Source organism: Pongo abelii, chromosome 2, assembly GCF_028885655.2.
Source record: "Pongo abelii isolate AG06213 chromosome 2, NHGRI_mPonAbe1-v2.0_pri, whole genome shotgun sequence".
NCBI classification, from domain to species: domain Eukaryota; kingdom Metazoa; phylum Chordata; class Mammalia; order Primates; family Hominidae; genus Pongo; species Pongo abelii.
Window position 1 is genome coordinate 152150863 of NC_085928.1, and position 14142 is coordinate 152165004.

Consider the following 14142-nt stretch of genomic DNA (forward strand, 5'->3'; position numbering starts at 1 on the left):
CCTCAGCCTCCCAAGTGCACAACCGTGCCTCCCAAATGTGCACCACCATGCCCAGCTAATTTTTCTATCTTTTGTAGAGATGGGGTTTTGCTATGTCACCCAGGTTGATCTTGAATTCCTGGGTTCGAGCCATCTGCCTGCCTTGGGATTACAGGTGTGAGCCATGGTACCTGGCCCCTTCATTCCTTTTTATTACTGAATATTCCATTCTATGGGCAATACCACATTTTGTTTATCCTTTCATCAGGTGATGGACATTTGGTTGTTTCTAGTTTTTGGCTATTACAAATAATGCTATATGAACACTCATGAATGCATTTCTGTGTGGACATATACTTTGAATTCTCGTGGGCATATACTTAGGAGTAGAATTGCTCAAATTTTTGTTAACTCTATGTTTAACATTTTTAAAGAACTGCCAAATTGTTTTCCCAAAGTGGCTGCACTTGTGAGGGCGATCTGGCTGTGACATCTGTCACCCCATTGATTGCCAGGGTTGATTTGGCTGATCTGGCTGGCTAGGCGGGTGTCCCCTTCCTCCCTCAGTGCTCCATGTGAGTCCTTCCCGAAGCTGCGTGCTCAGTTGAAGAGGACAACCATCCCCAATAGAAGAGGACTGGTCTTTGGTCAAGGGTATATGAGTAGCTGCACTCCCCTGCTAGAACCTCCAAACAAGCTCTCAAGGTCCAAAGTGGCTGCACCATCTTACATTCCCACCAGCAATGTATGAGGGCTCCAGTTTCTTCACATTCTCATCAACACTTGTTTTTGCCCATTTAAAAAATTACAGCCATCCTAGTGGTTGTGACGTGGTATCTCATTCCTGGTTCCTATACCTGAAACATCCTTTCTTTCCTTGCCTATATTCACCTATTGAAAACCTATATTTCAAATAGTACCTCCTCCATAAAGCCTTTTCTTGATCACCCTAACTAAAAGTGATTGCTTGTTTTTTTAAATTCTGCAAACATTGCATATATATTTCTGGTGGTGTATGTATTTCCCTTATATCACATTTCTTTGTATATTTGTTTTATAATTACACTAAAAAATTCCTCAATGGCAGATACAGTATTTTAGTGATCTCTGAATTCCTAGACTCCAAATCCTTCTAAGGAGGTGTGTATGAGGAGGCGAGAAGATAAGGCAGATTATGATATGTACAAAGAGGAAATATTAGTACATATTTGTGTTTTTGTTGGCTTGTGTGTGTATGTATGTGTGGTGGATTAAATTTTGGGGGTACCTGCAAAATATTCCCTTGGGAAAATTACTTAATTCCAGGAACTGGGGCAACAATGGAGAAGGCCAACTCATTATGTGCTACCCTCTGATGGAAATGGGGATTATTTACTTTAAGGATTTATAATCTTAAATGATTTTTATATCTACAGAATAATAATAAAGTTGTACAATGTTTTTACTTTAAGTTCCTTCCTATTTTCCCCACTGCATAACCCAACAAAATTTTCTACTTAAGATTAATATACCCATACTAGAAGCCATGCGTTGAGAAGTTGGTGGATGAAGATGGCCAAAGATAGTGCTGGTATCTAGATTTGTGTCAATTTTTTGTTCGTTTTTTGAGACAAGAGTCTTGCTCTGTTGCCCAGGCTGGAGTGCAGTGGCGTGATCTCGGCTCACTGCAACCTCCATCTCCCAGATTCAAGCAATTCTCCCTGCCTCAGCCCCCAGAGTAGCTGGGATTACAGGTGCCTGCCACCACACCTGGCTAATTTTTGTATTTTTTAGTAGAGATGGGGTTTTGCCATGTTGGCCAGGCTGGTCTCAAACTCCTGACCTCAGGTGATCCACCCACCTCAGCCTCCCAAAGTGCAGGGATTACAGGCGTGAGCCACCACACCCAGCCAATTTGTGTCAATTTTTTAATAGTTAAATTCTATTGAAATTGAGCTGTTTTATTCATTTGAATAACTCTTGACTGAATTCAGTATTTCTGTTGTAAGCTAAAAATCACAGCTCTCTCAACCTTTTGGGGAGGATGGGATTTATTGCCATGGTATTTGTTTCTTGTATTTTTTCCTTATTTAATTACATAAACATATTTGACTTCTGATGGTCTGCTTCTGACTCATTAGCTTTCAGAAGCAATACATATTTGGAAATATTTTTGAATCAAACCAAATATATATTGTGCTCATTTAAGATATATATCTTCATCTCTCCTAATAGATCCGTTTTTTTGTTTTTTTGTTTTTGTTTTAGTTTTTGTTTTTGCGACAGAGTCTTGCTCTGTTGCCAGGCTGGAGTGCAGTGGCGCGATCTCGGCTCACTGCAAGCTCTGCCTCCTGGGTTCATGTCATTCTCCTGCCTCAGCCTCCCAAGTAGCTGGGATTACAGGCCCACACCACCATGCCCAGCTAATTTATTTTTGTATATTTAGTAGAGATGAGGTTTTAACATGTTGGCCAGGATGGTCTTGCTCTCTTGACCTCATGATCTGCCCGTCTCGGCCTCCCAAAGTGCTGGGATTACAGGCGTGAGCCACCGTGCTCCCCGACTTTTTTTTTTTGAAAGGGTCTCTCTTTGTGGCTTAGGCTGGAGTGCAGTGGCACGATCTCCGCTCACTGCAACCTCCACCTCCCGGTTCAAGCGATTCTGAAGCCTCAGCCTCTCGAGTAGCTGGGACTATGGGCATGTGCCATTATGCCTGGCTAATTTTTGTATTTTCAATAGAGGCGGGGTTTCTCCATGTTGCTCAGGCTGGTCTCGAACTCCTGACCTCAAGTGATCCGCCCGCCTTGGAAGTGCTTTGGGAAGTGCTGGGATTACAGGCGTGAGCCACCACACCCAGCCATCTTTCTTCTTTTCTTGAACCCTTTTGTGTTTTAGTAGATTTGTAATAATGGTCAATTATTATCTTTGAGCAGAAATTAACAAGTATGTTTTTGTAGTGCAATAGCTATGTATGTTTTTATAGTGCAATAAAGTTTGTGAAATGAGATTTGCCTACCAAGATTTTCTCCTTTCAGAGGAAGAAAAAGTGGCTTTTGTTAACTGGATAAACAAAGCCCTGGAGAATGACCCTGACTGTAAGCATCTTATACCCATGAATCCCAATGATGATAGTCTTTTCAAGTCACTTGCAGATGGCATCCTTCTTTGGTGAGTTGAACTTCTGGTTAAGGAAGCTGTGTTCTTGCTGATTACATTGATGAGCATTCCATGAAAACTACAATTCAGCTGTCCATTGTCTTTTGGAGTCAGTAGCTACTTAGGTCATGAAGAATTTATATTGCATAGAAAATGAACTACTGTATATCTATTGGAAAATTTCCAAAATTTTCCTTCAAATACAATCCCTTGTTTTTCTGTTGCCTTTTACGTATATTACTGTAATAATTGCCAGGAATCTTTTGAGTTATTTGTCTGATGCAGTTTTAAATATTTGCAGGGTTTCTCTTTTCTTTTTCCAGTAAGAGAGTATTGATTATTGACTGGAACGGGACGTGAGGAAATGCAAAGGGAAGATATTCCTTATTTGTACCTAAATGAAAATAATGTTTTGATTCAGCCTTGTGTTATCCTTGGCTCTTTGCATTCTATTTTCTCTCACTATATTGTAAACTCTCTGAGGGAATGTCTTTGTCATTGTTGTGTGTACCACAGTCCCAGCATACTTCTTTGGACAAAGCAGAGGTCTTTTCTTTAGTTTATAAAAAGTACAAAAGATTTACAAAGTAGAAAATAACCATCAAAAATATCCTTACCACCCATAAATGACTTATTAATATTCTAACACATTTCCTTCAGTCTTTTTTTTTTGATGTTTTTACTTAAAAAGGAAAACAAAACCTTACCCATAAGTACAGGATATTAGATTTTATGAAATTAAATATAAAATATACCTTGACCTCCACCTACAATTCTTATCTTTCTTTGACTCTCAGAGAAATTCCTATTATGAACCGAATGGGTATTTTCCTATTCTTGTTTTAAAAGGTAAAATTCTGAAATATAGAGACAAAATTTATATTAATTTCTCTGAAAATGTCTAAATTATTGGTCTTAGATGAAATCTCTGGCTTCGTATCTTTCTGCAACAACAGTAATTTTAACAGTGTTGATACTACTTTATGAAACTTGGCTTCTTGGAGAATTTCTTTGTTTTAGGCTGTGGAATATTGATGATCATTAAGTGAAATAAAGACAAAACTAACATAAAGAAAATTCAGGGTGATGACTGGGCATGGTGGCTCACGCCTGTAATCTCAGCACTTTGGGAGGCTGAGGCAGGAGGATCACTTGAGGTCAGGAGTTTGAGACCAGCCGGGCCAACATGGTGAAACCCCATCTCTACTAAAAATACAAAAATTAGCTGAGAGGTGGCACACACCTGTAATCCCAGCTACTCAGGAGGCTGAGGCAGGAGTATCACTTGAACCCAGGAGGTGGAGGTTGCAGTGAGCTGAGATCACACCACTGCATTCCAGCCTGGGTGACAGAGGTAGACTCCCTCTTAAAAAAAAAAAAAGAAAATTCAGGATGGTTAAAAAAAATTAGGAGAAATGCTAAGATTACTATTGCAGTGAGTGATGGATTTGTTTTAGGAATGGAAATATTTCTTGGATTTTAAGAATAAAGTTCCTGGCATGAATTATAGTTTAATTCATTATTATTATTTTTTGAGATGAAGTCTCTCTGTTTTATACAGGCTGGCTTCAAACTCTTGGGCTCAGCCTCTCAAGTAGCTGAGATTATATGCACGTGCCACCATGCCTGGCTCACTGTTTAATATTTTAAAGTAATGAATTGTTATTTTCAAAATTTATCTATTTTGGCTGTTTGCAATAATAAACTAAAAAAATTTCTTGGAGTATTAAACTAAATTATTCTCATTTTCTCTTTAGCAAAATGATCAACTTATCTGAACCAGATACAATTGATGAAAGAGCCATCAATAAGAAAAAGCTCACGCCATTCACTATTTCTGTAAGTATTTGCCCTTTGCTTATTATCATGTTACTATGCTGAGAAATATAAGACCTTTATTAATGAATGCTTGGACCCAGATAAAACCTTTGATTTAATGTAATGTTATTCTCCTATAAAAACTGTCTTTTAAAGAGACGAGGGTCTTGCTATGCCCCCCAATATAGATCACTGTAACCTCAAACTCCTGGGATCAAGTGATCCTCCAACCTCAGCTTTCTGAGTTGTTAGGACTATAAGCATGTACCACTATGCCCTGCTAATTTTTTAAAGTTTTTGTGGAGATGGGGTCTTGCTATGTTGCTCAGTCTGGTCTTGAACTAGTGGCCTCAAGTGATCTTCCTGCTTCAGCCTCCCAAAATGCTGGAATTATAGGCATGAGCCACCATGCCTGGCCAAAACCGGATTTTTATTAAATAAAAATTCAGTTGGATTTTGTAATGAATGAAATGAAGATTCAAGGTACTTTGGATGCACTTACTTAAGCTGTAGTATTCAGTTTATATTATTATAATTGTTGAATTATTTATTAATGAACACCTGTTTGATGCCAGTGCTCTTATTAGGTGGTTGAAAAAGAACACTGCAGTTTTATCATTTCACAAAATTTTGAACTAATCTTTTTGTACTAAATTGTTCTGTAGTTGGCTCCTCCATACAGATCTTGTATAAGTCCAGGTATTTATACTTACCACACTTTCCCCCTCAAAATCTCTAGAACAATGAGTGGATATTAATATTTACTGAGTACTTACTGGGTATCAGTCACTGTTCTAAACACACTATGTAAATTATCCTCCCAGCAACTTTATAATAAGGTATATACTATGATTTTATAGATGAGGAAACTGAGGCACTGACAGGTTATACAGAGGCAGAGCCAGGATGTGATCCCAGTCGTCTAGTGCCAGAGCTCATTTCTTAATCACTGTGTTATACTGCCAATCTCATGTGGTGGTAGTAATAGCAACTATTTAAGGTGTAGTCACAGTAGTAGCTATTAAAATTCAGCTACTGCTAACCTGGGTCCTTCGTTTGGCAAGTGCAATCCTTGATTTCACTAAAATTGTTGAGTCTTCTATAGAAAGCTAGTCTTCTATAGACTATTACCCCCTGCATATTTTGGAAGTGTGCTATCTTTAAAAATAAAACTGCATGATAGCCTCTCAGATCCACACTGTGGCTACCGCAAAATACTTATAGAATATTTTTTCTTTATTTTCTTTAATGCACTAAATATAAATGTTAAAAGTAAAACCAAGCAATAAATGTATATGATAGTAAGAAATGCTGTAGTTCAGATTGAGTGACCAAAAAAAGGTCATGTATATATTCTATAAATAAGATAGATGTGAATATTTTCAGTAATCATGGATATTAGATGAAGATCCCAGTACAACATGTGAAAAATAATCTGGCAATTGCAACTGGAAATAGGCTTCTTCAAGAATGGTAATTTCTATTAGTGATATGCAACATTATTGACCTATTAGCAAGCAGGGGACAAGAAAGCCATGTAGTCAACATCCAATTCTGTACTTCTCGACGATAACAGGAAATGAGGGAACCTGTTAGACAGTCCAAGCCTAACCATGTACCACTGCCCTAAGAAGGCAGGGCCACCTCTCTTGTGTCCCAGTTGTTTGTGGTTCCCTACTGTCCCTATCTTTCTGCATCAACACGAGTCTTCAGGAAGGCTGGGCATTCAGGGCAGTTGTCCATGGTAAGAATTGTATAGCAACTTCTCCATGGGGTTCTCCTGTTACTTCTTGTTCTTAAGATGTTTAGAAGTAGCTTAGTGTGGCCATTCCATTCCCTACTAACTGGTAGGGCAATAATGTTGTATTTATCAAGTAGAAACTACCATTTACTTGAAAGAAACATGTTGCAACTCCTTATTTTCTACCCATTTTTTAAAGCCAAATTACTTTAAGACATTTGATATGCTTGTAAAGCAAACATCTTTGAATAAAATTAACATCAAAAGCGGTTTTTCTCCTATATGACCAACACAACCCATTGATAAGACAAAGCTGAGTTAACTGTTTAACGCAGTAAGAGAAAATACTTGCAAAGCTTTGTTAGTGTCTTGATGCTGGGAAAGTGAGGGCAGCATCTGAGAATTGGGATTGTGGTTTAGGGCAGGTCTTTCAATATGAGAGGGGGCAAGAGGGCAAGATTGGGCAAGATTCTCAATACCCCAGCCCAAGACTGGTGGAAATAGCAAGGGGAGGATTTTAAGGTGAGGAAGTCAAAGAACCTTAGAGTATAAACTGTCATTGATGTTTTCTTTGAAGAGTTAATGGGTCTTTTAGGTAGCGCCTGCAGTGAAAAATCAGACCTTTTGCCTAGGGTCAAGACTCCTGGAAGAATAAGATCATGCTAATGAAGACAGAGAGTAAAGTCATGCCAGTGAAGACAAGAGGATAGCACACAAGGTCATATTAATGTAGGCAGTAAGATGTGGTTTTGTTTGTCATTGTCCAGGCTGAGAGTAGTGGTAGGTTTTGGTTCTTACTAGTATTGCAATCAATTTAGCGAAATTACACACTTCTTTTGGCCCACAGTACCATGCTGTAAACTGCATATGAAATGGGTTATTGTGAGATTAATACTATTATTGGCTTAATTTTCAGTCCAGTTCTTTCCCCTGCTGATGCATTCTGGGGAATCACAACTGGAGCAAACATCATTTATGCTCTTGGAAGCAAAGAGAAAAATATTAGTGATCATGCCTAAATCAGCAGAAGCTGTCTCTTGAAAGTTGCATAGATTTGATTTAAGGTAACTTAAAAAACATTTGAAGCAGGAGTGTTAATTAAAAACACCTGAAGTTATTAAAAATCTTAGATTTCCACAAAGTATTTGTAATTTGCTGTTAATTTTTTCATGTTTATGTTTATTTGTAGTGAATTATGAGGTTATAAAAATATTGAAGGCTTCTCTGGTTCTGCTGCTTCTTTCAGGAGAACGGTATTTAAATGAACATTGCTTAATACTACTACAAAAATAATTCAAAATGCTTATTTTAATCACCCCAGACGATCCCCCAAAGATACAGCCATTTATTTACTTGGAGCTCAATAAATCACTTCAGCACACTATAGGAGGAAGCCGCTGAAATATTCACTATGCTTTGAGAACCTCTATGCTTTGCTGCTGTGGTGACCAGCGCATTAAATTGTTGCTATTACTGCTACAATATGAGAATGGCAGTAATGCATGGCGATTAAGAGGATGGGCTCTGGGCCAGGTGCGGTGGCTCACGCCTGTAATCCCAGCACTTTGGGAGGCCGAGGCGGGCAGATCACGAGGTCAGGAGATCTAGACCATCCTGGCTAACATGGTGAAGCGCCGTCTCTACTAAAAACACAAAAAATTAGCCGGGCGTGGTGGCGGGCGCCTGTAGTCTCAGCTACTCAGGAGGCTGAGGCAGGAGAATGATGTGAGCCCAGGAGGCGGAGCTTGCAGTGAGCCAAGATAGTGCCATTGCACTCCAGCCTGGGTGACAGAACGAGACTCTGTCTCAAAATAAATAAATAAATAAATAAAGAGGATGGGCTCGGGAGACCACTGGGATCAGACCCTGGCCTTTCCACTGTGGAACCTGTCAGTGCTGCAGTTTCCTCATCTGTAAAATCCATCTTAAGAGTTACTTTAAAATTATCTTAAAACCTAATTGTACATCATTTTTTAAAGAAGTGCTTCCAAATGAGCACTTTACAAAAATATCACGTTGAGTTTGAGGTATTGGCAGAACATCCAGGTAGACATAACCAAGTACATATATAGATACAGAGCTTAGAGTGGGGACTCAGAGGAGGTCTGGGTGGAAATAGGGATTTGAAAGTCATTGGCATATAAAGTAACAGTTAAAACCATGTGTTTTTTTTTTTTTGAGTAGTGGTATTTTCATTGTATAAATATTAGATTTATAAATCTGAAATTTGGCAGCCCATTGTTTCTTATAGATAATTTTTCTAGATAAGACCTTAGAAAGGACTTCCTCATGTGTACTTTTTTTTTTTTGGCAATTCAGGAAAATTTAAACCTAGCTCTGAATTCTGCCTCGGCCATTGGTTGTACAGTGGTCAACATTGGTGCATCAGATCTCAAAGAAGGAAAACCTCACTTGGTCTTGGGACTTCTCTGGCAGATCATCAAAGTTGGCCTTTTTGCTGATATTGAGATTTCCAGGAATGAAGGTAAGATCATTAGAAATATTTGCTGTTCATTGACATGTGCTTGCTATGGGAAGAATTTACATTTCGCTGTTTTGCCCTCAGCTCTGATTGCATTGTTAAATGAAGGTGAGGAACTAGAGGAGCTGATGAAGCTTTCTCCCGAGGAATTACTGCTGCGATGGGTGAACTACCATCTGACCAATGCAGGATGGCATACCATCAGCAACTTCAGCCAAGACATTAAGGTTTATATTTAAATGTTCAAATTTGTGACATGAAATAAGGATGTGCAGTGTAAAAATAAAAGGAGTTCAGACGTAAATTTGAATTAAATTCACAAGAACGCTTGGGATAGAAAATGAAAATTTGCATTACTATGTGAAGTAGATCCCCCAATTATATTCACAAAATATATATTTTCTAAAAACCAGATATATTGGCTTTTAATAAGAACTCAACTGACTGTGAGAGGAAAGAGGTGCTAGCCTCAACAGATTAAAACACACTGTCTCATTTTTCATGCCACAGATCTGCTAGATTATAATGAGGATGTCAGTCTGTTCATTTGGACTAATAATTATATCTATTTACTGGTTTAACACTCTTACTCCCACTTTGCCAATAACCAGCTAACAGGAAATCAGATTATCTGAGGGCACAGAGAATCAGTAAACAAAGGGGATCTTAAGGTATGTGCCTTAACCAGGGTAGCTTAAAACACTTCCCTCTCTACTGGGATAATCTTGTCAAGGAAACTATAACAGGCATTTTTGTCTCATGACAACTTTCCCTTGGTTACTGCCTGGATGGGCATTGCCAAGCCAGGTCGCTGTGACTTTTTTCTTCTCTCTGTTTCTTTATGTCCTCCCCCAGCCTGCCCCCCAAGAGTAATCAGTGCTGGCTCTAATTCATGTTCCCTCTTTAGCTATGTAACCTTCAGTCAGGTTATCTTTTTCCATTATGGCCTACAGGACAGTCTCTCAATTTGAAGTGACATTTTATTTCTCTGCTTTCATCTACTATACGCTATTATATTTGAAAGTTTATTTGGGAGATTTCTCTTACTCTGAAATCTGAAAATTCAGCTAATCAAACATTTATTCAGCTCTTTCTGAAGGGCATTATGCCCAGGGGATGCAAAGACTCAGCTCTTGAGAAGCTTGCCAATTCTTCTCAGAGACAAACATGTACCAGAGGGATATTTCAGTTACCTATTGCTATATAGCAAATTATGCAAAATTTGCTTAAATAATGATTATTTCTCATCATTTTGTGGGTAGATGCATCTTGGCTGGGTGGTTCTTCTGCTTCACATGGTTTTGGCTGGGATTACTAACTCAATTACATTCAGCTGTCAGTTGGGCTCATCTGGAAAGTACACAAAGGCCTCAGTCACATGTCTGGTGCCTCAGTGCTCCTCCACAAAGCCTCTCTACATGGTGAGCTCAGGCTTCCTCACAGCATGATAGTCTCATATAGTTGGACTTCTTATGTAGAGGTTAACTTTAAGAGAGAGGAAGCAGAAGCTCTTAAGATTTGGGCGTGGAAGCCCCAGAACATCACTTTCACAGCATTCTCTTAGTTAAAGTGAATCATAAGGCCCATCCAAATTAAGGAGGACAGGAAATAGCTTCTGCCTTTTGGTGGGAAGAGTTAATGTATGCATGGGGAAGAACTATATATCCATCTTTGGAGACAATGACATTGGATGATTTAATAGTGTCATCACTGTTTACTTATTAAGGTAGGCAAGGGGTGCTGTGCACTACAGAAGAGGGGTTCTTAGTTCATCCTAGAGAATCCAGGGAAGGCTTCCAGGAGCTAATACTTGACCTGAATCTTAACTGATGTTGATGCTTGGGTGTGTAAACAGATGGAAAAGTAAGGGAGGGTATCCAGGTGCAGGAAACAGCATTGCTATAAACTCTGAGGTGTGAAACAGGATTGCTTTGAAGCTCTGAAGTGTGAAACAGCATGGTACATTCAGGAACCTACAAGTAATTCTGTATTTTTAAAGTTATTCCATTCTTTGAGATAGAGGCAATTTCTTCAGTTTGAGCACTTGTTTTCCCTAAATTCAATGATGATTTTATTCATTTTAAAAATGCTATTTCATATCTTTCCTTGAAGGACTCAAGAGCCTATTTTCATCTGCTTAATCAGATTGCCCCTAAAGGTGGGGAAGATGGACCTGCCATTGCCATTGACCTTTCAGGAATTAATGTGAGTGCAATTTTTAACTTTTAAAATATATTGTGGTAAAATAGACATAGAAAATTTACCATTTTTGTCATTTTCAGTGTTCAGTTCAGTGGCATTCAGTACATTTGCATTGTTGTGCAGCTATCACCATTATCCATCTCTACAAACTTTTCATCATCCTGTAGGGAAATTCTGCACTCATTAAACAATAACTCCCCATTTTCCCCTTCCCCCAGGCCCTGGTAACCACTGTTCTACTTTCTGACTATGAATTTGAATTTGAGTAGCAGGTACAGTCAAATTTAGAGTACAGTTCTCTACAAGCAGCATTTCCCAGTAGAGCCCTCAGCCCTCCATTAAAGTTTGGTGCTTTGCTCTATGGAAGTTTTTTCCATGCCCAAGGCTCCAAGCCTCCATGTCAAGCCAACTGGCTGTCATGACAGAAGAAAGGGAACTGCGTAATTGTGACCTGGAGTATTTGTGGAATCAATCCTACATTCACGTTTCCCTGGTACAAGGCAATTGGAACTCACCAGGGTGCTCTTTTGACTGTCAGCATATGCCAGGAAAGGAAGCAACAACCTGTTGTTAGATTTTTAAGCAATCAATTATCAGTTTTACCAGCTTATATTTAGAAATATACAAAATAAAAATAGATATTCCTAGTATTTATGGTGTAGGAAGGACTGATACAGATTCTGACCTACCAAGCATACTTCCTAGGAATCTCATTCTTTTAGCATAAGTTATAAATACCAGGGATGGTTCTATCTAAATCAGGATGTCCAGTCTTTTGGCTTCCCTGGGCCACATTAGAAGAAGAATTGTCTTGGGTCACACATAAAATACACTAACACTAACAATAGCTGATGAGCTTAAAAAAACAAAAACAAAAAAAGGTGCAAAAAAATCTAATGTTTTAAGAAAGTTTACAAATTTGTGCTGGGCCACATTCAAAGCTGTCCTGGGCCGCATGTGACCCACCGGCCATGGGTTGGACAAACTTGAATTCTAAACATTAAAATTTGGTCAGATAATAGATTGTATGAAAATATGTCATGTACTTAAAGTGCGGCGTTCGTAACATTTGGTTTTAAAGGCAACTTGAGTCATTACTAATTAATTATATCTCACATTATTATAATGACACATTTCAGAAACACAGTATTGCAATGCTCTGTAAAATGTGCAAATCATTTTAAGTAAAAAAAATTAGGAACTTAAACTTATGGAAAATTTTGAATATATTCAAGAGAACAGACTTAGTATACTAAACTATCAGGTACTCATCCCTCAGTTTCAACATCTGCCAATTCATGGTCAATCTTCTCTCATTTATTCCCTATTTCCTTCCTCTCCTATATTATTTTGAAGCAAATCCTAGACATTACTTCATGGATAAATATTTCAATATATATTTCTAAAAGATAAAGACACTTTTAAAGTAAAACCACAATACCTTATCATACCTTAAAAAATTACAACAATCTGTAACATCATCAAAATATCTAGTCAATGTTGACATTTCCACTTGCCTCATAAATGCCATTTTTTTATAGTTTATTTGAATTAAGATCTAAAATAAGGTCCACATGTTGTCTTTATTTGTTTGTTTGGTTTTTTTTTTAGATGGAGTCTTGCTCTGTCGCCTGGGCTGGAGTGCAGTGACACAATCTTGGCTCACGGCAACCTCCGCCTCCTGGGCTCAAGTGATTCTCCTACCTCCGCTTCCTGAGTAGCTGGGATTACAGGTGCACACCACCACACCTGGTTAATTTTTGTATTTTTAGTAGAGTCGGGGTTTCACCATGTTGGCTAGGCTGGTCTCAAATTCCTGACCTCAGGTGATCCGCCTGCCTCTGCCTCCCAAAGTGCTGGGATTACAGGCATGAGCCACCACGTCCAGCCACATATTGTCATTTTTTGATGTCTACAATGGTAACTTTTCTTCATTAATTTAATAATCTGTTGCTTTCTCTGATTTCATTTACATGATTAATTATTTTGCAACTCTGGTGCACAGAATTAGGTTATCTTTGGTCATGATATACTCATATGGGTCTGTGCATACCCATTTTTAAATTTATTTTTGTGTGTGGTTGTTTGTTTTGAAATTGTAACAAGCCTCATGAACTTTCAATCTAACAGGAAAACTAAAACCTTGACATTACATTTTCTGTACAGTTCTTCCCTATTCCATCTCTGTTTTAGCCCAGTGTGGTAACCCCAGTCTTGAATCTTGTGTTCATTGTTGTTTTGCTTTTCTTTTTATGTAGTTTCCCTTCATCCAAATGTATCCCTTATAAAATTAAATTCTTCATTTTACTTTTAACTTCCTTTAAAGTTTATCATGTTATACTTAAATTTCTAGTACTTCTTTTTGAACTTGTATCTCTAAGAGTTACCCATATTGGATGTCATCGTGTGACTATACAAATTCATTCATCTACTCTCCTGTTTATAGGTATTTGGGTTGTGTCATTTGTTTCCAGGGTTTTGCAGTTGTGAAAGGTGCTTTTCCCTATGATTTTAATTTTTAAAATATGTATTTCAAATTGTTTTTCATCAAGAAGAGCCTTCTGGAAATGTCACTCAGTGTACAGTGGGTATGATAACTATGCCTGTTATCCAGAGGGCACTCTACTAGCTGGTCTTGAATAAGTTACCTGTAGTGCGACCAGTAGGAGCTTACTGATACAATATTTGAGGATTTTGCTGAGTATTTTAGCAAAAAGGGTAAAATATAACTCAGTTATCCCAGCAAGGAAATTCAGAGACTTTTTTCCTTTTAACTTAAAAGGCA

The 14142-nt window shown here is 38.2% G+C and overlaps 1 protein-coding gene and 1 long non-coding RNA gene across 7 annotated transcripts in view; one reads left to right on the plus strand and one right to left on the minus strand.

The window, feature by feature from the left end:
- Positions 1-14142, minus strand: part of LOC129058666 (uncharacterized) — a 139172-nt gene that overhangs the window by 90422 nt on the left and 34608 nt on the right. The gene's annotated exons all lie outside the window — the stretch shown is intronic.
- PLS1 (plastin 1) overlaps positions 1-14142 on the plus strand; it is a 115082-nt gene that overhangs the window by 76535 nt on the left and 24405 nt on the right. For all 6 annotated transcript variants that reach the window (XM_024244039.3, XM_024244038.3, NM_001132109.1 and 3 more), the window contains 5 exon segments: positions 2994-3126; positions 4872-4953; positions 8993-9158; positions 9240-9382; positions 11268-11360. In XM_024244039.3, coding sequence (XP_024099807.1) covers positions 2994-3126; positions 4872-4953; positions 8993-9158; positions 9240-9382; positions 11268-11360 — 617 coding nt within the window.